The sequence below is a fragment of the Maylandia zebra genome, linkage group LG17 (assembly GCF_041146795.1).
Source record: "Maylandia zebra isolate NMK-2024a linkage group LG17, Mzebra_GT3a, whole genome shotgun sequence".
Classification (NCBI taxonomy): domain Eukaryota; kingdom Metazoa; phylum Chordata; class Actinopteri; order Cichliformes; family Cichlidae; genus Maylandia; species Maylandia zebra.
The window spans coordinates 17519707-17543958 of NC_135183.1; the positions used below are offsets into that span (position 1 = coordinate 17519707).

The window sequence follows — 24252 nt, forward strand, 5'->3', positions numbered from 1 at the left end:
CTTGGTTTCCTCTCCTTTGTGCTCTCTAATCCTGTTTCCTTCTTTAAATAAATCCCCAGTGTTAAATCCTCCCAATTCTTTCGATCTTTGGGCTGAAGGAAGGACAATACTCGGTGTATAAATGCTCAATCAACAATTACTTTATTACATAGAATTCAACACTTTTGAGCACAAACCATCCGGATGGGGAGGCAGCTAATCTCAAAACGGTGGAGGGTTCCTCTCTTATAGCCTCTGATGGCCCCCACCTAGTCGTAAAATCCTAACATTCACATGTTTTCTAACTCCTGGCTGAGCCTGACTTATGGCCTTGGCTCCCTGTCTTTCTGCTTGCAGAAAACAGGTGGGGGTGAAACTCTTGTGGAATGTGGTCCATCTCCTCCGTTATCAGACAGCAAGGCCCTCGGCAAACAATATGCTCTTCTTAACTCAGCAGTATGAAATGTCATGAAACAGTGTCATTCATTCACAGTAAATCAACAGTATAGGATAATATAAACCTATCTAAGAAATCTAATGATTTTCACATTTTCTTAATTCAGAAGTATAATGCAAACTAAAACTACTGATCATACTCTCTATAATAAGTATGATGGGGCTTACAGCAGTATAATGATTCACTCATTTCGATTACAGGCATAGGATAACATATGATAGAATAATAATCTCACACCAGCTTCACTTTCCTGATTTTCCTTTGGAGTGTAGGAAGGCTGTGACCTCCCTCTGTGATCACCTTCATCTATAAAATAGGTAATCGTGTAGTTTAAAGAACACACTGCTCACTTTGGAGAAAAATCCATGATTTAGGATTTCTGTGGACCAAACACCAGTTTAACTCTCTAAATGTTCTTATTGAATTTTATCTACAAATTTAAAAGGGGGGGGGGGGGGGGGGGGAGACCCCTGGAAAACATCAAATGTATTGAAGAAAATTTATTTTTAAGATAAACACAACAAAGAAAAATAAAGAAATAATATGGCATTAAAATTAGAAAATTTATTATTTGAAATAAAATAAATCCGAACGATAATGCACAAATATATATTCATGTGGTAGAAAACGCTTAAAATGTGACAAAATATTGACAAATTCAACGCACCACATGACTTCTGCTGCAACAACAGGAGGAAGAAGGTTCATCTCACAAATACAAAAAAAAGTTTGAATGAAAAATCATTTGAGGCAAAATAATTTGATCTGATGTTTGAAGCCTGATTCAGCTGCACTTTTACTGCCACGCGCTCATGCGTCACACTCAGGAGGAAATAAATCTTTAAAAAAGCAGTTCGATTAAAAATGTGATTCAGAGCCGAGAGCAAACGCTCACGTCAGGATTTAAATATAAAAATGTTTCGATTACAAATATAAAAAATAAATAAAGTTCTGCTTTTATTAGTATATTTTTCCTTTTATTTTCCGGAGAGTCGCTGTGGGAAACCCCTGTGCTCTGAGCATGCGCAGAGCGCCGGCCAGCCCGCGGTAGTTGGAGGAAGTTTGGATGTTTGTTACCTGTGCGCTTGGCGGTTTGTAACGTCACCTCACCGGCCTCAGGTGAGTTTCTGGCCCCCTTCTCCTCCTCCTAGCACTGATTGGAGGGCTACGTGAACCGCGTGCAGCTAAAAAAAAAACGGAAAAGAGAGCGCGCGTGGCGGGTAACCGCGAGTTTGAAGAGCAACTCAGGTGTTTTCAGGTGCGCTGTATAGGTTTCAGTTCGCTCCGGAGGGGTGTGTGTGATTGTTTGTTTTTTTGTTTTGATCAGTCTCTGCTCTCTTCCAGCAGAATGAGCTCCTCGGCTGATCTGGAGCAGCTGGCAGAAATCGGTGAGTGTGCAGCGGCTTTCCAGGTCCTGGTTTGTCAGGTGCTTTCCTGGAAACTTCTCAGCGCTTCCTGTAGTAATGGGAGGGGGGTGTTGTATTGACTCTGTGGTTGGTGAGGTAGCTCTGAGAGCTTTTCTAGTCGTGTTTGTGGCTGTGTCATGTAGATTGTAAAGCATACTCGGCTCTGCAGTAAGGTTGAATGTAAACAGAGAGGAGAGCAGATGTTTGCAGGCTTAGGGACGTGGTGATGTTCTACCCGGTGGTTAGCTGCATGATGGAGGGTCAGCTGCTCACAGTACATGTTCATACTGACGTTCTCTAATGAAGAGAAACGACAGACCGTCACAGACAGCGTTTGAGATGATCCACAGCAGGAGGTCCGGCTTTAATCTGCTGCTGCGTGTTTCACTCTCTGAGGAAGTCCTCATCCTCAGCTTCATCTTCAATGAAGTCTGAGTCGGCCTGAGAAGAGTTCAGATGTTAGGAGTCGGTGTTGCTGTCAGCCCACATTAATGTAACAGAGCAGCACATGGCTGTGCTTCACTGTGAGGTGCAAGGAAAATGATTCGTGGTGTTCAGAAGTTTTTAGTAAAAATCTGAGAAGCATGTGAGTTCAGCTGTCTGGAGCTCGTTTGTGAGTGCCTTGATTCGGGTCTAGACTTGTATCTGAGCGTTCCTCTGCAGCACCGTCTGCTTTACCTTTGTCCACCTTCTCATCTGCCTGCTGGAGACGAGCACGATGCTCTGTTAGGTTCATGTGCAGTGTTGGGTTTGTGTTTTGGTCTCATGTGACCAGAGCCCCTGCTGTGTGTCTTGTACTTGAGGCTGACTCTAGTCTTCTCAACATTCTTGTTCTTATGGATCTAAGTTCAAGCCTTTGACACTCTCTCACTCCATCCTTCTAAACAGACTTTCCTCTCTTGGCATCTCTGACACACCTCTAGCCTGCTTCCAATCATATCTCCTTGACCGCTCCCAGTTTATCCAACTTAAATCATTCTGCTCTCGTCTATTCCCAGTCACTGCTGGTGTACCCTAAGGTTCAGTCTTAGGCCCTCTTCTCTTCATAATATACATCCTCCCTCTTGGTACCATTTTAAAGTTGATCCCTACTTTCACTGTTTTGCTGGTAACATATATATATATCTATATATCCCAGTTATATCTCTCCCACAGGTCCGATTCCTCCCTCCAACTTCTTCTATTTCAGATTACTTATCCCAGTTAAAATCCTGGTTCAGCTCCAACTTTCTTAAGCTCAATGAGGATAAAACTGAAATTCTACTTATTGGCACTAGATCCAACCTACTGAAGGCAAATCATTTCACTCTCACTATTGACAACTCCACAGTTTTCCCTTCACATCAGGTTAAGAGCCTTGGTGTTATCCTTGACAGCTCACTATCCTATAAATTGCAGACCAATGATCTCACCCGTTCACATCCTTCTCTTTCGACTCAGTCTGTGTCCATTCTTGTTCATAGTCTTGTTACCTCCCACAGTGACTATTGTAATTTTCTCTTACATGGTCTCACCCAAAAATCCCTTCATAAGCTTCAACTGTTTCAAAACTCCGCTGCCCGCATTATTACCAGAACCCCCTCCTACCAGCGCATCACCCTTGTCCTTCAGGAACTTCACTGGCTTCCTGTGAAATTCAGAATAGTATTCAAGCTTCTTCTGTTCGCCTTCAAGGCCCTTCATAACCTTGCTCCTCCTTACCTTTCAGACCTGTTAAGCACCACCTCTTCTGCTCGCTCAATTCCATCTTTTTCTTCTAGCCAACTTGCTCTGCCTTCTTTTCGCCTCTTTCTGTGTGAACTTATTGTTTGTTTATTTTATCTTGTTTTTTATTGGTCTTAGTTTTGTCCTTGGGTGTCTTGAAAGGCGCTTTTAAATAAAATTTGTTGTTATTATTATTATGATTATTATAACTGATGACCTGTGGACAGACTGTGGATCTCAGCAGCTGCTCCACAGTGACTGTGTGCCTCTCAGCCATTGCTTACTCTTCCTGTGGATGACGGAGTGAGTGGATCTCTGTGAGGCTCTCAAAGCCTGAGATCTGTTTATAACCTCCGCTCCTTCAAACCCACCTGCTGTTTGTTCACTGCTGTTCTTTCAGGGACCTCTGAGGCTGTCACAGAACAGCTGGACAGAGGTGACCTGTTGGTGTCCTATTAGTGACCTGCGTTTGATCCAGGGGTCTTAGAGGAAAAGAGGCTGAAAATAAATGCACGCCACACGTTTCAGATTTTTATTTGTAGAAATGTTTGAACAGCATGAGTCATTTTCCTCTTCAGGTCATTGTCACTGTGCTGTCCGGTCACATAAATAACACACGTGTCAGTTAGACATGGATCGATGGAAGCACAGCGGTCTGAGTTGGCCTGCGGTCACAGGATGCTGGCACACTTTAAAACCTGCAGACGAAGCTTTCGGTTTCTCCAGCAGGAAAACTACAGCCCAGCGCCCTGGCTCTGATTGTTGGGCAGCTCCTGCTCGGGGCTAAAGTCGGCCTTTGTGCGCTTGGGTCACTTCCTGTCTGTTATCAACCTTGCTGTGTGTTTACAACAAACTTCCCGAGCACAGATTACAGCTCCAGTTTCCACCCTGATAATCACTGATCTCAGGAAGTCATCTCGGAAATGGGCGGAGCTACACGTTTGGAATTCAGAACTAATCACCGGTCATTTCTAAAAACTCAGCCAAAACTCAGGTGGTGATGATGGTGACGATGATAATGATGATGATGTGTGTAACTGTGTTTGGATAGTCTTTGTGAAGCTGTGTCTGAGGTTGGGACCTCGGAGGGCAGCCTGACTTGAACATGGAGACCGAGAGCAGCAGATAAGACCTTGATGAGGTCAGAAGGAGCAGGTTCCTGTTACCAGTCTGGCTCGAGTCTCATGAATGAGGCGAAGTTATCAGCTGTTGACCAATTAGAAACAGATCTTCTGATAGCAGAGAGACTGATGTTACAGAGAAAGCTAAGATTAGAAATTGTGAAACAGTAACTTCAGGTCTGTGACAGTAACGTCAGAGGAATGTCCAGAAGTGGAACTGTTCTATTCTGGAAGTCTGTGCTGTGACGGGGAAACACTGATGTGTAATTTCTTCTCCTCAGGTTCATAAATGAGCAATTTATCACATGTGATTATTCTCAGGCTAAACTTTGACTTCTTCAAAGGAGAGGGGAGCAGCTTGGCGTCATATCAGGGTTATTAATCAGAATTTATAGCTCACACTGAAGCTGACGAGTGTCACGCCCACTTCACACTTTACTACAGACACAATGGTGAGGTCATTTTCCAGAGATCTGATTGGTCAGTTACTTTTTTAATCTCAAATATAACCAGTGGTTACATCTGCAGGTTTTTATTGTGAAGGATCTTCTGTTACTGACTAAATGTGGAAGCTCCTGATGGATCAGCTGATCAGTCAGCTGTAAAGGAAAACTTTAAAGAGTTCAAATGCACCTCAGACACACGCAGGCAGGCAGAGACACATACACACTCAATCAAACAGACAGACACTGTCTGTGTGAGTTACTCAGGTGGTTCTCCCTCTAACAGAGCTGCAGAAGGAGGAGGAGGGCAGTTGTGTCACAGACGGTCCATCAGCTCCTCCAGTCAGCACACCAAGTCTCGACCCCTCCCACCCGTATTACGACGTGGCTCGACACGGCATCATCCAGGTTTCGGGTAAGCTCCGCTTCAGTCAACCAGTTCAGAACGATCCACCAATGCTAACGATCTGCTAATATTCTCGCCGTTTTTGGTTCCAGGGGACGACCACTACGGCAGGAAGCTGATTGTCTTTAGCAGCTGCTGCCTACCACCTTCGCACCAGCTGAATCACCGCCGCCTGCTCGAGTGAGTCCATGTTGCAGCCTGCCATGGTCAGAGACATACAGGTCCTCTGTGGTTGGTTTTCACAATGTTCTCTGTCTGCAGGTACCTGAAGTTCACACTGGACCAGTACGTGGAGATGGACTACATCCTGGTGTACTTTCACTATGGCCTGAGGAGCAGCAACAAGCCGTCTCTCAAGTGGCTACGAGAGGCTTACAGCGAGTTCGACAGGAAGTAGGTCACCTCAATTTCTTGTACTCTTTATGAGTCAAGTTCAGCGCTTTATTGCAGAGACCAGAACCTCAAGTTCAGGTCTGCTACAGAGCATGCTCAGTGTGACGTCAGAGTGTGTGGACCAGCTGCACCATCAGCTCCTATACAGCAGGAAACCCTTTCAGACCCTCCACAGTTTACTCCGAACTTCAGTCTCAGAGACGTTTTAGCGTTTCTGTGGAGAACTAGAACCTCCAGCTTTACTCCAGCCTTCAGTCAGAGGACGTAACAGCCGCCGGGGTCTACAGGCTGGTCGGGCGATCAGTTTTGCATTCAACTCGATTCAATCAGATTCTATTTATTTGGACCTTTTAATTGTAAAAGTGCAAAAAATGACCTTTTAAAAAATGTGGTACCGGGCTCTGCACTGAGGGACATATCTGCACCTCTTTAGCTCTTCAAATGTGCTTAAAGTTGTGTTGAGGTGCAGCAATGAGTCCTGAGGGGTGCGTCAGGGTCGATTCTACCTGTTCACCTGTCTCTGAGAAGTGGTATCGATCAGGTTACCGTGGTATCACGATCCGTCAGGGAGAGCCACAGATCATGGACCGAGAACCAGACTGCTCATTTTAGTGGATTATTCAGCAGGTGTGTTCACATGTGTTTCAGGTACAAGAAGAACCTGAAGGCTCTGTACGTTGTCCATCCCACCAACTTCATCCGAATCGTCTGGAACCTTTTCAAACCTCTGATCAGGTACAGATGTACCTGAGCACACCTGAGGCTTAGCAGGAAGTTCTCTAGCTGCTCTCGGTCACGCTGCAGCTGATTCTTCTTCTTCTTCTTCTCTTCTTCTCTGTTTGCAGTCACAAGTTTGGGAGGAAGCTGACGTATGTGAACTACTTGGCTGAGCTTCGGGAACACCTGAACTACGAGCAGCTCTTCATCCCTCCAGAAGTGCTCAGGTCGGTGCTCCTCGGCTCGGACGCCCAACGGCTCGGACGCCCAACGGCTCCTCACCGTGTTTATCGTCTCTCCACAGACATGACGAGGAGCTGCGAGCGACTCAGAAAGGAGGACCCCCGCCCTCTGTGAAAACACCCCCGCCCCGGCCCCCCCTGCCCACCCAGCAGTTCGGCGTTAGTCTGCAGTAGTGAGTGTCACTCTGTAGTTTAGTCGATCGCTAACGAGCGGTTTTAATCAATGAAACATGTTTTCTGACAGCATCAGAGAGAAGAACCGAGAGGCCGTCATCCCACCTGTGATGACCCAGACTGTCACATACCTGAAGGAGAAAGGTGAGGCTTCATCTCAGAACAGTGAGTTCAGGGTCACCTGATCCAGTTGAGAGCTCTGTCTGGATAGTCAGATAAAGTGAGGTCAGTAAGGTGAGACCTGTGATCAGAGTTTGTGAGGAGATGATCTGCAGTCGACTGTAAACCGGAGAAAAACGTTGTCAGCTGATGTCAGTGAATGCATCACGGTGTGTTTCAGGTCTGAGGACTGAGGGGCTCTTCAGGCGATCGGCTCGGGTTCAGCTCATTAAGGAAGTACAGAAACTCTACAACCTGGGTGAGTGGGGTCTCCCTGCCTCAGCAGAAGGGGCTCTCAGATCGTCATAAAAAAAAAAAAAACACAGGAAGTCATGCTGAGGCCAATGTTGCATTAAATGAACTTCCTGCCGTGCGAGGTGACGCCTTCAGATGGAGATAACTGTGAGAAATGGGAAACAGCTCGTGTTCATGAACGTAACATTTAAGATCAGCATGATCACAGATCAATCTCCAGGTGATCAATCGATCACAGCTGCTCCTGGTGATTCTGATTCATGATTTTACTGTACTGCTCACCCAAAAAACCTCTTCAATCCTTTTTCCACTCATATAAGCTACACTGCTGTAGTTCCAATTTATTAATGTTATTTTATGAAGTTTGATTATATTTATCTTATGTATTATTTTTTGTTTCTTGTAGTTTGATTCAAATATTTGTTTTTGTTTCCATTTTTTCTATTGGACTATTTTTTATTTTATAAAAAATATCTTATTTTTTATTTTATTTTCATATCTTCATTTTTAAAATTTGTGGATAAATTTGAGTTCAGGATCTGTGAAAAATAGCATTGTCAATAAAGTTAACTTTATTTAAACTCATGCAGGGAAGCCGGTGAACTTCGAGCAGATAGGAGATGTGCACGTTCCTGCCGTGATCCTGAAGACATTCCTCAGAGAGCTTCCTGAGCCATTGCTCACCTTCCGGGTCTACAGCCAGGTCCAGGAGCTGCTCCGTGAGTCCCGCACTTCCACATTTGTGCAGGAGAAGAAGAAAAAGGGGCTGTGTTCTCTAGAGACTAAAGTGGTTTTTGATTGGTTACAGATGTGGAGAGCAGTCTGCGGGTGACCCGATGCAAACAGATCGTCGAGAGTCTACCTGAACATAATTTCATTGTGGCAAAGTACCTGCTGTGCTTCCTGCACCAGGTGAGTCACAGCTCAGATGAGCATGAGAAGCACCAATCAGGAGGTGATCGATCAGACACACAAACAGCTGATTGGAGCAAACAGATTTTTATTGCTGTAAAGTTGAGACTGTAAACGGAGATGGCTGGTCAGATTTGTAAAATGAAGCAGTCTCAGCAGCTGATTTACATACTTGTGACGTCACATATGAAACGACTCAAACAGCAACGCCTTCGAATATGGAAATAAGTTACAATAAAAATCATCTTAAATATACAAAAACATCATTTGATCTGTCGGACTTGTTTGTGTATCGGTGACTTTACTCTAACAGTGAGACACCACTGCCACCAGCAGGTCAAACTGAATGCTGCAGCACCTTTCCAGTTTGTTGATGTCTTTTCTCTGTTCCCTCTCTCTCGCCTGTGCGGCGCCCCCTTCAGGTATCTCAGGAAAGCATCATAAACAAGATGTCTCCATCTAACTTGGCGTGTGTTTTTGGCGTGAACCTGGTCTGGCCTCGTCACGGCTCCATCTCCCTGACCGCTTTGACCCCTATCAACATCTTCGCTGAGCTCCTCATCGAGCACGTCCACACAGTGTTCGGCTCCCGCTGCCCACCTGCACAGGTGATGCCCTGAAGGACGGCGGCAACTGTTTTTTTTTTTTTTTGTTGTTTTTTTTAACTCTTATCGTTTTTAAAAAGGTCAAATGCAAGGTGAACCTCCAAGCATGAACCTTCACGTTTGGACTCATGATGGTGATGTTACTGGTTTTATTTATAGTTTAAGTGTTTCATCTTTAATGAAGTAATAACACTGGAGGTGATCTGATTGGACGAGAAGCTGGAATCCGTTTCCATGTTTGTGGTATTTTGTGTTTCTGTCGAGTGTAGACCGCCAAATGTAAAAACTGATTGCAGTAAGTTTTGTTTTTGTAACAACCTCAAACCCTCAGAGCGCCGTCTTCATCAGGTTTGTACAGACAGAATGTTTTCCTGATAGAAGACACCCAGAGGTTTATCTTTTATATGTACCTTTATATGTGATAAATTCTCTGCTTTCACCTGTTTTTGTTTAGATTTTATTTTCCCACTGTTGGACTTTACGCATTATTGGAGAAAAAAGGTTGGTTGATGCTGAGCAGCTTCGTCCAAGAAGTGTATGTTCATTAGCCAATGAGCATGCAGGTACACGGTCAGCTTGCCCCATTTTCTGTCCCCAATTTAAATTCAGCCGATCTCACCTTCAGCCTCTCCTGAGGTCACTTTACCTGTAACTGCTCAAACTGAGCACACTCTTATTTCATTGTGAGCCTCAAATTCAGAAAGTTCTGCTTCACACTGAGCAGAAATCAGAATCCTCATCTACAATTGAGTAAAATCCGAGCCTGAGGAGACCCGTGCGCAGGTGAGTTCAGGTTCAGCCCTCGGCTTTCTGGTGTGAAGGTGATTCATTCCTGCTCTGAACCACGTTTTCTTCAGATAAGAGGTGAACGTGAACCTTCAGGTGGTCTGAGAGCTGGAGGAGGACCACCAAAGCAAAATCCTCATCAGTGAGTCAGCTGCTAGGAAACACAAGGGCTGGACTTTCAAAATAAGAGCAGACTGTAGAGAAACTGCTAAGAATAAAACAAATTTGAGCCGTTTTTATTCTTGAATTTTGTTTATTAATGATTAAATTTTTCGTAAGAACTTGGTACAAAAAGGTGAGACTACTCTTTAACCATTTACCACCTTCCATCAATCCGCTTTTTAATGCATCATAAAGAAGAAAAACTACATTGGCATATTTAAGACAAACACTTTCCTATACACACTATCCACTGGACAGTCCCCTTATCAATGACAAAGAAAACTTCTACTTCCACAGCCAACACACACTTCACTTCCATCTAAACACCCTCGTATCGCCGTCGCCGCCGCCTCGTGGTTAAAATAATACACCGAAGCGAGAAGTCAGAATGCAGAACTGGCAAACAATAGAAAATCCAATGTTCTGTTTTCTCGTTTTGCTCCTCCATAAAAGAATATAAAAATGTTTTTGTTCAAATGTCGACTCGTGTATTAAAATAGATCTGTTTAAGCACTGCACAGTTTCTCCCGGAGAGGATTTCTAGAAACGGATGAAGAGGTTCGCTCGCAGGGACAGGTTTGTTCATTTTAAAGGGGCGGAGCATGGACGTGGCACAGAGCGCTGATATGGTTTCCTTCTGGTTTTATTTCCCTACTCGATATGCATCACATGGCATCATTCACGTCACCCTCAAAGATTTAATCTTATGTTTTTACACTTTACTGAAGGTTCGTCTCAAATTCAGAGCCAGGAAGAGTTTAGTTCAAGAGTTAAGTTACGTTAAGCTCTAATATCCACCAGAGGCAGCAGCAGTGAGTCAGTAAAAATAAACATGTTTACAGCCTGATACAAAAACTGTTGGTCTCTTTAGATAATTTCCCCCATTATAACAACTGTATGAAACTTTTGATACAGAATAAAGATAAGAGGAAGTAAAAGAGATGAATGAGTGTCTCCATATGCAGATGACAGTTTTGTATACTGGAGAAGAAGGAGACGTAACAGTTTGAGGTTCATATCTGGAGTCAGAGACAAACAACTGTAAGGGGAAGAAAGTTTTTATAACTCAACTGTTTTAAACTGTATTAAGGTTTAAAGTTTGCAGTTCGCGGGACCTCTTTGACTGGCAGGTGATGGTGGTGGCTGTAGCTACTAGCTGTCTCCTAGGCCTCACCTCAGCCAACTGGAGTCTGGACTGGACCAAATTTGTGCTGTTGGTGCCTTTTAAACAATATGGCTGCTGTGAGGTTAACAAAGTTAGTGAAAAAAAAGGTGTTGATGACCTTTTGTGTTGACTAATAATGCAGGAGCATAAACTGAACCGTTTTATTTTGAAAGGGCTGAATCCAAGACTTCATTAGCTAAGGTAGCCACACAGATCCCCGTGCATCTCTTCGTCAATGTGCTGCTTTCCTCTGATGTAAAACATTTTATTTGCACCAGGACTCACTAACCTGAGCACATGGTTCAGAGATCAGCACTTTGGGGTCAGAATTTAGGAAAATTCTTTCCTTCCAGGCTCTGTAATCGGACAGAGCTCTTATTCTGAAAAACTACTTGTTCATTTGACGATGGAGAGAACGACGGACGCAGGAAAATTTGGTGCTGAGAGACGTTCATCTGAGGTTGGGATCCCTCGGTCAGCCGAGGTGTCTGTCATCTGTGCACCTTCACAACCTACGCCTTCTTCTTACTCTCAGTAGTTTAAAATTAATCCTTTTTGATACCGTCTGTTCTTTTATTTATTTTGTCAGTTCATGTTACTGACTCTTGGAGTTACAAGAATCCATCATTATGAACATGTTCGCAGATTTAAGCCAAAATGAAAGCAGAACAAACCAAAAATCCTTTCAGTCTCTGTGCCCCTGATTTATTCGATTTGGGTTGAGGTTCTAAAATTCAATTTTTCTTTAAAACCTAATGGACGTGAAGGTGCACAGATTTCAGGCGTCAGCTTCAAAGCATCTTTTGGAAAAGTCAGGCTGTCGTGTTTCCGTGCCCACTTTTGTCTCTCAGCACGGTCAAAAGCCGATGGAGGCCTTTGCACGTGTTTTTGGAGTGAAGTCACTTTGGAACCGTTTTGCCGATGTATTGCTCATCGTTTCTTTCATTCAGAGTCGCTTGGCTGCTTTTTAATCTTTTGTGCAGATGATGTTTCTCCAACATTAAGGATCTTTTCGGTATTTTGGACTTGATATGACTCATAAAATAAAATCACGTCTTTATGTATTCCTTCCCGTCCTCCTGATAAAGCCTTTGTTTTTCTGACCGTTTCTTCATGTTTGTGCATCGACAGGAAGTTGAGAGCTGCATGATAAAGAAATAAAAAATGTACTAAATCTAACTTCATAACACTCAAATGGAACCTCTCTGGACCAGCAGGAAGACTAGCGAGACAAATGGACTGACAGCGGCGTCCCGGCCCGCCGACAGTTTGACAGAGCGGTCCCATTTCCGATCAACGTGTTTATAAAATGACGCAACAAAGACGCAAACCCTGGATTTCAAACAATTTGTACTTGAGGCAGTGTTCATCTGTCGGATTAACAGGCTTGTCGCTGTTCGAAAAACACGAGTAAAAAAAGCGAAAAATATAAAAACGGGCAGGGGAAGAAAAAAGCACATTACTGATCCCAGTACAAAAACAACAAAATGTTTTTGGCATATTTTTTATACTGGTTAAAGGTGAGAGGGGGCGGGTGGGTCACATCGACTGAACGCCGGCGTGTTCGAGTGCAGCTGTGAGCAAACACGGCGGTCCCCGCCCACTTAACCAATCACTTCCTGTGACAGCAGAGCGGGATTTTTTTACTTTAGCTCAGCACGAAGAGAGAAGTACAGCTTACAGTTTATTCAGAGACTACTGAAGATCTGCTGGTTCTTAATATTAAAGCCGTGAATGTGTTTCTCCTGTGGTCTAACAGGACTTGACTCAGTATTTTGATGGGTGATGTTGAAATGAGACAAAAATCAGTTTGAGGTCACATCAGGAGTAAAACTCTCCAGATTAAACGTGTTGTGTTGACCCCTCGTAAATGTGGAAGCAGCTTCTTCTGTCTGCTTCAGCATACACGTATCTGATACTGAAACATTTTGGGCTTTTCAAACTGAGCATGATGCAGATAATGTGCTGAGGATGAATGAGGAGCAGCCTGTCCAGCAGAGCGTGCACTGGCTGCACGGTGAGCAGCAGACAAACTCAGTGCTGGGCCTGTGTGTGAACCTCCCGTAAGGTCTGTGTTGGTTCACTGGAGATCAAACATTTGTGGTCCTACTGTCGGCGCTCATGGTATCTGACCATCATGGTGTTTGAACCAATTAAATCCAGTTTAATGTCGGGCTCAGCGGTTTTTATAAATGGTTTTCTAATAACTCATATCATTCAGAGCTTCAGAGCAGTTTTGACTTTTTAAGTGCAGTCTTAGTTTTTCAAGAGCAAAGGTTAGAGTTTGCATGGTTTGTTTTCTGCTTTTCTTCGACTAAACCTTAAAGAGAATGTGAAGCTCTGCAGTTATTTTTACAATCTAGATGCATCAATATTTACTATTGATTTAAATAGGAAATGAATTTTAATGAAGATATGTCTGGCATGTTTCTCTGGCTCGGCTGTCAAACAGGAAGTGGATGTTTTAAACGAGCAGGAACTCGTCTCGTTCAGACGTGTGACTTCGGTAAAGTTTGAAAACCGAAAAAGAAAAACCCTGCGATGATCATGATGGTGATAATAATAATAATAATAATACAACATATGTACAGTGATCCCCTTGAATACTCCAAACTTACATTTTTCAACAGGCATCAGCATGAAAATACTAAAATCTCCACTAGAAATGCTAATTTCTGTAGTTTAATCTTAAATACTTTTTTTCTTTGACTTTAACTCTATTAATACTGAAAAAAGTTATTCTCTGCTTTTGTTTGAAGGCTCGTATGCGTTCACATACACGATGAAAACATTTTCCTGAATCATTATGGCAAAAACATTGTTCATAGGAGAATGAGAACAAACATTTACTCAGATATATCAATGTACAGTCCGTCCACTTCCATCCATCCTGGATCTACTCTAACTCTACTGTTCTCTCTCTCTATACGCAGGACAGGAATCAGACCTGTGTTTCAAAAAAGGGAAATATCTTCTGGGCCGCGCGTTCCCGCCGCCACGCTGTAATCGAACTTTTTGTAATAAATACATTAAGGCCAAGAATGTTAATAAATAGAAAAGAACTTAAAAAAAGAAATCTCGTAAGCACTGTAGGTGTTGGGTTTTAAAAAATACTTGAATCGTGTGGAGGATAGAGGCTCTTCATCAATATTTTTCTGACTAAAGAAATCATCACCGCTGCCCTCTGTGGAAAAACTCGGAGCTCTGGTGGGCGGGGCTAGATGTTGACGTCGTCCTGGCTGTGGCTTGTCTGCAGGGGCGTGGCCGAGGGGCCCGGCGGGGTGGCGGCGGCGGTGGTGCTGGTGGATTTGATCCAGGACTGTGAGAGCAGCGACGTGGCGATGGTGGCGGTGGTCGTCATGGTGACCTGGATGAGCTGGTCGCGTTGGATCAACCTAATGAGAGTTTTGAGACGGTCGAGCGACGCCTGAGTGTTTCTCTGCTGCCCCAGCAGGCGCTCCCGCAGGTCCATGCATTGCTGCAGCAACAGGAAACAGAAGAGCAACTTCCTGTCAGGTACAACAGGTACACCGGCACACCCAGCATTAGCATGTGAGCTGCATCCTGATCACTCATCTGGGGACACGTATTACGTGCTACAGATCAGGTGTTAAAATCAGGTATAACCAGGTGTTCAGTCCCATCTGCCTGAATGGAACGTGGGTTCTACCAGGGATGGCTACTGAGAGGCCAATGATACAATGCTTTAAAATGCCACCAGAGGGCAGTATGTAGTGTTAACAGCTGAGGTCAGTGAGCTATGAAACAGAAACGAGGCGTGCTAAACACAGTTGAACCCTTCTTCCATTCATCTGAAGGTGACAGCAGTTTAAAGTGCTTCGTTTTTTAGCTAGCTGCCTCGCCTTCATCAGCAGGCCCTTACACTCTGTTTAGCATGCCTTTTTCTGTTTCACAGCTCACTGAGCTCAGCTGTTTACTACTGCATACTGCCCTCTGGTGGTGTTTCCATGCAGTGCACTAATAAATGTGTAATGAGTCACCTTTCTGATTTAGTGCTGTTAATGATGGTGAGCTGGCCAGTGCAAGTGAAGCTTTTAGTAACTAAACTCTAAAAAGGAAAACACTTCAAAATGGAGAAACCATCTATGGAAGACAACAGGAGTGTTTTATCAGTTAAAACAGAAATCTAAATTAGGATTAATCAAGCTGTCTAAACAGGAAATGTCCACATCCTCTGGACCATACATTTCCTTAAGGCTTACTTGTTGTTCCTAGAAGTACTAGTGTTCCTAAAAGCAGAATGGGAAGCACAGCCTTCAGTTTTCGGGCTGCTCTTCTGTACTGTTCTCTACTTTTAAGATTAGGCTTCAAACTTTCCTTTTTGTTAAAGCATATAGTTAGGCCTGGATCAGGTGACCCTGAATCCTCCCTTAGTTATGCTGCAATAGGTACTGGGGGATTCCCATGATGCACTGAGTGTTTCTTCTTCATTCTATTCATAAATCTTCATAATCTATTATTATAAAGTCACTCCAGTATAAAACACCATGAGGTGGTTATTGTTGTGAATTAACACTATGTAAATAAAATTGAACTATATATAATGTGTTTTTTTTAAAGTTAATTTGTGTTATTTTTCCCAAACTACAGCATCCATGTCCACATGAAAGTTTCACATTTAAGCTCTTGTAGAAATTGCAACCAAATCAGTTTTAAACCCACTGAAAGACTTATAATGTGAAGACTGCTGCTGCACCTACGAAGTTACGAAGGATCAAAAGCGCAGGAAAAGTTGGACCCAGACCTGTGACCACAGTGTGTCGCTGAACTCTGTGTGTGTTCGTACTTTGAGTGTCTTGTTGAGCTGCTTGTCTTGTTCCTCCAGGTGAGCACACTCTTTCTTCAGCTCGTTGTTCCTCCTCAGCAGCCGTCGCTTCTCCTCCTGCCTCACTGCTCACACACAAACATGTATCAGTGCACCGTCAGTACGCTCGGACAAACATGGCCGCTCACCGCGTGTCTTACCCGTCTTGTGTGTAACGTAGGACTGAACGAAGTTCTGTGGCCATGACATGTTCTCCTTATTCAGGACCTGGACAGCGAAAACAGATCGATGCTGTTAGACACACATGCTAAGCACCGAAAGCCAAAAACCTTTGAACCTGTGAGGACGGGAAGGTCGTACCTTCTTCTGGCACTTGGGGCAGTACCAGGGGCCTCTGGGTGGGGTTTTGAGCGGTGGGTGGAGGCAGGTGGGGTGAAAAGCTCGAGGACAATTGTGGCATTGCTGCAGCTCGCCGTCCTCCTTACATACGGCACAGTGGTCATCATGCTCCAAGTCCTGCTGTCAGAGCACGAAAAGCATCCATCAGTACCGGTCTCATCCACCAGGGTCTGCATTTTCTCTAACAGCCAGCAGGGGGAGCCTCCAGCCAGCTGACCCCTGAGCTCAGTGAACTCCATCTGATACTTTTGCAATAAAACATGTAGCTCATTTTGGAAATGACGTCCCATTAGAAGAGCAAGAAGCAGGGGGACAGTTTAGGGCGGGGCTACCTGGGATTGACACATTGCTAGCCTATGATCTCGCAGTGTCAGTGACAGTGAAAAGAGAGACGGGCTGATGATTTAAATGAAGAACTTTAATGCACATCTGAAAACAGAAGACCTGAAACACGGGTATGACATCATGAATCACATGACCTACCTTCCAGCAGAAATCCTCAGAGTCTAGCATGTGGATTGAAGCAGAGCAGAGGTTAGTGGCAGGTTAGAGGAGAAGCCGTGCAGGCCATTCAGTTAAAACATCTCAGGTAGGTTAGTAACCGAGTCAAGATCAACCAATCAGATCACTGCAATCAATGAGCTGAGTGAATGAGTGAATGAAGGAATGAGTGAATGAGCATCAGCATGTGCTACTTCCTGCTGGCAGGTCAGAGGTCACCCTAGGGAGTCCAGTGATGTCTGAACCATGAATCGTGAGGACTTGAAGGTGAAATCGGCACATTCGGAACCAAATTTGAACAGTTCAGTTCAGGATCAGTGAAATAGCCCATGAGGTTAAAGGTCATGTTTCACTGCTTTTGCTGCTGGGTAATGAGAGATGAAACTGACTTTAAAACTGTGAGAATGTGGAGTTAAAGTGTTTGATTGTGAGCTGTGTAAACATGCTGATGCAGGCAGAGGATGGTGAGCTGTTCCTTACCTCGTGCTGACAGGAAGAGTGAGCTGCTCAGGTAATGTGACGCCAGGCGTTTACGCTGCAGGGACACGAGGGACAGAGTGAGAGCATGAACACAAGCACTACTCACATTCCTCATTTAATCTAGATTAAAGGCGATCGCAGCGTTTTTTGGCTCTCTTACCTCTGGCTCGAACAGACCGCTGTAGGCCGGGTTGGCTGTGCTTCTCCTCTTCCTTTCCTGCCTCTTCATCTGGATTTCTGTTCACAGAAACACAAACACTTTAAAAACTGCTGTTTCATCTGCTAACAGAGTGTACCTTCAGCTTTTTTTTAATGTTTTCTCTGAATTGTTCAAAATGTAATGAGGAGCAGCTGACACATAAAGTCGATCAGGTTAGTACTCGAGTAAAAGTACTTGGTTACTTCTGAGCAGCCGGAAACTCACCTTCCAGGTGCTCAGTGGTGACGAGGCCGAGGGCGACCATGAAGGCGATTTTCTGGAAAAGTGAGAGAGAGAGAGACGACGTGAGGATGAAGTTCAGTTGGATTTGACTGCTGACTGTAATGATGATGAAGATGAAGAGTAACGTCTCACCTCGGGGTCCTCGTCTTTCTTCAGGGATGTGGATTTGGGGGTGGATGGGGATTTGGGGGTGGGCGGGGCCGGGGACCCCTCGGTGCTGCTGGGCGCCTGCGGCTGGATGATAATCACCTGAAAACAAACAGGTGACGTCAGAGGAGATGTGACCTGCCCCGTGTAGATGACTTCCGGTTTCATTTATCCATCCATCCATTTTCTTCCACTTATCCGGGGCCGGGTCGCAGGGGCAGCAGCCCAAGCAGGGAAGCCCAGACCTCCCTCTCCCTAGCCACCTCCTCCAGCTTATCCGGGGGGAACACCAAGGCGTTTCCAGGCCAGCCGAGAGATATAATCTCTCCAGCGTGTCCTGGGTCTGCCCCGGGGCCTCCTCCCGGTGGGACATGCCGGAAAACCTCATCCAGGAGGTGCCCAGGGGGCATCCTTGTCCGATGCCCGAACCACCTCAACTGGCTCCTTTCGATTTCATTTAACCAGATTAAAAATCTTTAAACCAGCTTCAGTGAAGTCTGAGTTTAGCTTTAGTAATCAGACACAAACACATTGATCAACAGTAAAAACAGTTGAGTTTCAGCAGGCTCCGCCACCAGGGGGCACCAAAGAAAACTAACAAATGGCTCAATATGAAAGTTTGACTTAAAGGCTGGAAACATGTCCAAAGCTGTCCAAACCATTTCCCAGGAGGGGAAGGGTTTATTATTATTATTATTATTATTATTATTATTATTAACGTGGTTTCTGTCTGTTTTTCGCACCTTGACAGCCTCGCTGACAGTAGACATCCCATTGCCGGTGGCGGGGGAGGCAGCAATGATGGCGTAGGCCACGCCAGGCCCCGCAGAGGCGTGGTGGACGGGGCTGCTAGAGTCGGGGCCCCCCGACGGGGCCGAGGTCGGTGAGGCATCGCTCTGGCCGTTGGGCTGGTGGTCGGGGCTGAAGGTGCTGTTGGCGGTGGGCAGGGTGGGGCCCTGGCTCTTGGGGCTGACCACGGCGGCGGCCCGCTGCAGGCTGAGAGGCTGCAGCTCCTGGCAGGGGCTGTGGGGAAGGCTGTCGGGGATCTGGGTCTTTGGCCTGACCTGCAGGGGGACATCAGGAGGACAGCCTTTAACAACACACACTCAACTTTTCCTGAAGCACTCGGACAAATCATTGAGACTGAGCATGACGTGTCACCCCTGATCCGAAGAATACCCGACGATGAGGAGGATGGTGAAGATGATGGTTTAAACTAGTCACACTGTGAGGCAGGAGTCAACACTGTTACACTGAGTTCAGACATTTATGAGAGGATTTTCTGATAAATGATGAAGGGACTGAAACTGTGAGCTCTGTGGTGCTGCTCTGGTTTCTGCTGCCCCCTGCTGGATGTTGCAGGTTCTTCAAGTGTGTCCAAACTTCATTTGATTTACTTCCACCTGGGAAAGACTTTCAAAATAAAATCCCATGCAAATTTATCCCATTCAAATGTTTCATTGAAAAAAGGAACCGTCCAAATAAAACTTTTATTTTCACTGATTTAGAGACACAACCCAGCTTCACAAAAAAACTCTTCCTCCTACTCTTCATCTTCTTACTCTTTTTTGTCTTCATCCAGTTAAGTAAGTAAGTAAGTAAGTAAAGTTTATTAAGCGCTTTTCGTAGACAGGTAGTCACAAAGCGCTGTACAAAAAGGTTAAAATAAACAGAAGGTTAAGTAATAAAATAGACAATATAAACAATACAAACAGTTAAAAGGGGTTGTAAAAAAACTCATCTTTTCCATCCTCCATTCCTTCCTTCTTCACTTCCTCTAGTTCCTACTTATCTCCCTCTTTCTTTTTCCCTGGTCTTCTCCTCCTTCATCTTCTTTTTCATCTTCCTGCTCCTCTTTTCTTTTTTCTCGTAATTGTTCTTTTTCCCTCCTCGCTCCTCAGCGGTCTTGTATTTACTGTTACAGTGTGTGAAGCAGCTCACAGTGTCACTGAAGCACAAAACAAAGCGACTCTGCAGCTTTTACAAAGACAGAAGAAGAAGTGGGCGTTCTCCCGCAGATCAAACCTGAAGCTCTGCTTTAAACTCTGCACTGAGCTGCTCAGCAGAAACACTTTGATTTCATCATTCTGGTGCTTTCAGCTTGAAGCAGCTACTGTTACAGACTCAGACTGTTCTGCTGACCCTGACATATTATCGTGATGTGGAGTCAGACTAACAAGGACGACCTAGCAAGTGGTTTTACCTGAGGTAGCACAGTGGCTGCTTGTCCTGCCAGCCGGTGCAGGGAGCTGACTTGAGGCACCTTGATGGGCACAGCAGTGAGAGTTCCCAGCATCTGAAACACACAAACGCAGTTATTCAGCAGGAAGCTCCTCGAGCACCAACACAGAAAGCACAAATCAACAAACTGATCACCCGCCTGAAGCAGGATTCAAACGAGTCCGGCGTCTAAATCCATCTGCTCAGCATCATCACTGACACACAACACGGGGTCAGTCTGCCACATGAACTCTTTAATTCATATAGTCCCAGTGGGCTCATTCTGCTGTGGTAACAAACACTAACCACAAGGGGAGCTGCTCCTACATCAAACCACAGCACTCCTGCATGCTGGGAAACCGTTTCATTAACCTGAACCTGAGATTATTCTGCTCAGACAAGTCAAACCGCAGCAGTGGGGCGGGCCGTAACGAGAAGCTCCGCCTTTCTGAGCTGTTGCGCGGCTGGTCTCATGAAACTCACAACTTCATTAGAAGAAATCTTCCTCAGGAAGTCGTTCAGTTTCCAGCGTCTCGTTAGTCAGCAGCGTTTTACTTCTTCCTGTTGCCAGGCAACAAATAAATAACAGACAGAAAAGCAGCCGAGTGGGTCGTCACTTCAAACTAACGAGGACTTCTCTTTGTTTAAGTAGCTGCTGCTGCTCAGAGGAGCTCAGTGGAAACTTTAAAACATCTTCCACCTGCTGGAAGAGTCGGTACAGAAGCTCAGGAGTGCCTAATTACAGTCAGATCACTGAATTCATTCAAAACACTCAAAGTTCAGTCTGTGTTTCCAAACTGTACAAAAATAAATACCAGAAATCGATTTTTACTGTTTAATGCATAAAATATTGCAGCAGTCAGTGAAATGACTCCTTTCTTCCTTCCCTTCCTCTCTGTTGGTCCTCTCCTCTCCCACCCCCCATCCCCCCTCCCTGTTGGTCGTCTCTGCTCCCTCTGTTTAATCTCCTTTTAAAGCGTGCTGCCCCGTCACAGCGCCCCCTGTCCCCCCTCTGATGTCTGCACCCTGATTGGCCAACTCCTTCTGTCAGACTAACCTATAAATGAGCCACAAGCGTCTCCTCCATGTTTCCTGGCAGCTCCCTCCCCTCCTTTCTTCTTCTATGAAAATCCCTTCGTTCCATTGTATTGAGCTGCGGCTCCATAGCGAGGAGGAGGACGAGGTTGGTTTCCATGGCAACTGCAGAGATGAAAATTCTTGCAGTGCTTTCATTTTGGTAATTGCTGCCTCTTTCCTCCAAGCCTAAGCACCCTCTCTTCAGGAGACCTTCTCCCCCTCCTCCTCGGCCCAGTGATTTCTTGTTTTTAATGAATTTTCTCTGCTTCCTTCTTTAAGTTTACACTATGACCGAGGCAGACCAAGGCTCTACAGCACATACACTGTCCTCCTCCCCTAGTCTCGCAGGCCTGCTGCGATAAACCAGAGAGGAGGGGCCGGGGTCACATTCAGACGAGGATACTGTGTTTGTGGCATCTACGAGAAGAACTGAAAACAGAAAAATAAAGCCAAACTCCTCTTCCGTCCAATCAGCTTTGATTTCATTAAACCGGATCTGTTTCTGGACCCTGCTGCAGCGGCTCGGTATGACACACGGATCAGAATAATTCTCCTGTCTCTGACCCACGGCTGCTCCTTTAGCTCCTGCCAATTCCTTCTGATTGGCTGTCCTTGTAAAGAAAAGGCTTAAGAAGCAGGTGGGTGGGGTTACTGTTCATACTCTGACTTCATTATTAGGAAGATGTTCAATGCAAACATCCATCTGGAACACTTGATATAAGGGGAAGACTGAAATATGAAACCACAACATGTGAAAGTCAACAAAGGAAGAGTTTTGTGTTTATTGAACTATTCTGGCTGTAATTAAAATAAATTAAAGATTGTTCATCAGTAGCTGATCCAGGAGCAGCTGTTTTACAAAGTACAGCTTCAATTCTCAAACTGTGGTGGTGACGTAAAAATTAAAGCTTTGTGTTCACAGATCAGCTCAGAAGTTTCTCTGACTTTTCTGCGTCACATCCACTTTTGATGGGTAAACGCTGTAAACAGTGAGCAGTGTTGGAGTCTCAACAGGTCAAAGGACGGTTTATGGCCTGAGGCGGGCGAGCCTTGGAGGTTATGAACTTTGGTTTTTCATGACGACAGCAGCAGCGGCAGCAGGAAGAGGAGGAGGAGGAGGAGGCGCACACACAGCAGAGACGACACATTTCAGAATCGGTTTGCAGCATCAGCAGCTTCAGCTGCACTCAGTGTTTCTACAAAAAACAGGGGGACTCTGTCCACCGGGGGCGCTGTTTCACAATCTGACTCAGCAGGAAAACAGAAAGCTGGAAATAAGAAGAGAATCTTTCTCATTTGAACCTGAAATCCTGAGTTTGACCTCTGTGACCTCTGTGAGCATGTTAGTGCAGCTCAGTGTTTATAACAACATAATTCAGACAGTCTTTGGTCACTGGCCTGAACCCTGCTAACCTCGGGGTATGGCCCGGCTGTGCATGTAAAATATTTGATTATTTATTCATACATGTACTGAATATGATGCTGTAGTTTAATTAAATGTGTTTTATGGTACAGGGGCACAGGTTTGCTTATTTATGAAACAGTAAACATTAAAAACTGGTACACATACAAAATAGTACACAAATGTTCCTTTCAAAAGGTTTTTAAACAATCAAATGTGATTTTTATGTTAAAAACATCTTTTTAAAATTGAACATTGATCAGGAAATATTATAATTCTGGTTCCGTCTGTGCTTCATACCGACTTCATTCACGCTCTCAGCGGTGAAACTTGAACACTGATGATGATGATGATGATGAAGACGCAGCAGACACTCGTTTCTGAAACCTGCACAAAACAAACGTGCTGACTGAAAGTAAAACTTCCTCCTCCTGCCCTTGAGTCTGTGATTGGTGCTGATTAAAGTGAACGTGCAGCGCAGCATGCTTGTTAAATACCTCCAATTATTAAAAATCAAATTAAAGCTGCCTTCAAACTTTATCACGAATCACAGAATTCATCGACTGGACCAAAACTGATCCATCATCAGAGTAGAATTAACCGTTTCTATCTCAGCAAACACAAAAATTCCAAAATATGAGAAAATGATTCCAACCCGGGAGGACTCACAGCAGGGCAACGATCCCCACCTCTAAATGTAGGTAAAAGGAGAGCTTTCATCTACTCCAACATGCTCTGATCACACCTCCACCCCACATGCCGAGACGACCCTTTAAAGTTTAGCCAGAATGCACTTGGTGAAGAAAACAGATCAGACATCAGAGTAGCGACGCAGATTTCAGACCCTGATCGATTGTCACTCTGACACTTAAAACTGATCTGACTGCAGTTTGTAATGAAGATAAACGAGCTGATGCTCATGCAGATGTCTGCGGGACTTATGAAGCTGTGAGGATCAAACAAGCTGATGATCAAAAAGGTCGATTGTTGCACGGCTTCATGATCTATACTGAGGTTTTAGCTGTAAGGAGGTCAATGAATAAAAAGGATCCATGTTTCCTCACGGACGCTCCTGTCAGGTTAACACTAATGCTGTTCCTGTGGTCGTCATGGTTACTGAAGTCACAGATGTTCATGGAAATGTTTAGAAGTCCTTGTTTAGCCCCAAATCCTGAGAAATGACTGAGCAGATCTGAGCCAGAGAGACTGAAGTATCACTCTGTGTTTCTGTGCTTCAGTCTGAGGCGCTCTCACTGAAGAGCTCTTTATGAATAAATCTATTTCAGCCTGTTTGGTCTGTGTCTATGACCTCGCACTTCTCCCTAGACACACACTTACATATCTCAAAGTAAATGATGGGCTGCAGATGAAACCCCGGTTTTGGGGTCTGGGAGGTGAAGCCTGAATCCTGAGTTCCTGTGACTGAACCGAGCCCAGCTAAATCAGCAGCAGATACAGCATGCGTGTTTGTCCTCTGCCTTCTCTTCTCTTCCAGCTGACAAATGAAATAATGATTAATGCGACCGTCGCTCTCTGCGGACCCTCTGTGCTCGTGCAGACCACTTGAAGGGGCCGTCTACCTTCCTCTGGCTTTGACGAGCCTTGGAGGCGGACGGCACCGATGACCTTGGCTGCTGTTTTTAAGAGGATAAAGATGTCTTTGGAAGGCGGCGAGAAGGAGAGTCATGAAAGAGAGAGGCAGGATTGGCGTT

The 24252-nt window shown here is 44.8% G+C and overlaps 2 protein-coding genes across 7 annotated transcripts in view; one reads left to right on the forward strand and one right to left on the reverse strand.

Annotated features, from left to right (window-relative positions):
* Positions 1–1451: 1451 nt before the first annotated feature.
* Positions 1452–9412, forward strand: LOC101481405 (rho GTPase-activating protein 8). 3 transcript variants are annotated; one of them, XM_012922889.3, is made up of 13 exons: positions 1452–1555; positions 1784–1824; positions 5397–5525; positions 5609–5696; positions 5778–5909; positions 6558–6644; positions 6755–6853; positions 6931–7041; positions 7113–7186; positions 7383–7460; positions 8047–8175; positions 8265–8368; positions 8791–9412. In XM_012922889.3, exons 2-13 carry the CDS (start codon positions 1785–1787, stop codon positions 8986–8988), a joined length of 1269 nt encoding a protein of 422 aa, XP_012778343.1. In that variant the 5' UTR covers positions 1452–1555; position 1784; the 3' UTR covers positions 8989–9412. The 3 variants fall into 3 exon arrangements, with proteins under 3 accessions (XP_012778343.1, XP_023008601.1, XP_012778342.1); XM_023152833.2 differs by having other exon boundaries at positions 1460–1555; positions 1781–1824; XM_012922888.4 differs by having other exon boundaries at positions 1554–1694.
* A 596-nt stretch (positions 9413–10008) lies between these two features.
* Positions 10009–24252, reverse strand: part of phf21b (PHD finger protein 21B) — a 91641-nt gene continuing 77397 nt past the window's right edge. The window contains exons 4-14 of one of the 4 annotated variants that reach the window (XM_023152832.3): positions 20045–20137; positions 18585–18905; positions 17827–17943; positions 17677–17728; positions 17413–17489; positions 17253–17307; positions 16755–16777; positions 16233–16388; positions 16073–16139; positions 15894–15997; positions 10009–14564 (exon numbers count right to left, since the gene is read on the reverse strand). In XM_023152832.3, the coding sequence (XP_023008600.1) occupies positions 14304–14564; positions 15894–15997; positions 16073–16139; positions 16233–16388; positions 16755–16777; positions 17253–17307; positions 17413–17489; positions 17677–17728; positions 17827–17943; positions 18585–18905; positions 20045–20137 (1326 nt within the window). In that variant the 3' untranslated portion in view covers positions 10009–14303. Of the gene's footprint in view, positions 14565–15893; positions 15998–16072; positions 16140–16232; positions 16392–16754; positions 16778–17252; positions 17308–17412; positions 17490–17676; positions 17729–17826; positions 17944–18584; positions 18906–20044; positions 20138–24252 lie in introns of all 4 variants that reach the window. The other 3 variants (XM_076875662.1, XM_004564877.3, XM_004564879.4) reach the window with 3 other exon arrangements.

Bases quoted from the DNA above. Each gene is read 5' to 3' on its own strand.
- LOC101481405 (XM_012922889.3), top strand. From the start codon at position 1,785: ATGAGCTCCTCGGCTGATCTGGAGCAGCTGGCAGAAATCG. The intron at 8,176-8,264 runs GTGAGTCCCGCA...GATTGGTTACAG, and splicing joins CCAGGTCCAGGAGCTGCTCC to ATGTGGAGAGCAGTCTGCGG. The intron at 8,369-8,790 runs GTGAGTCACAGC...CGCCCCCTTCAG, and splicing joins TGCTGTGCTTCCTGCACCAG to GTATCTCAGGAAAGCATCAT.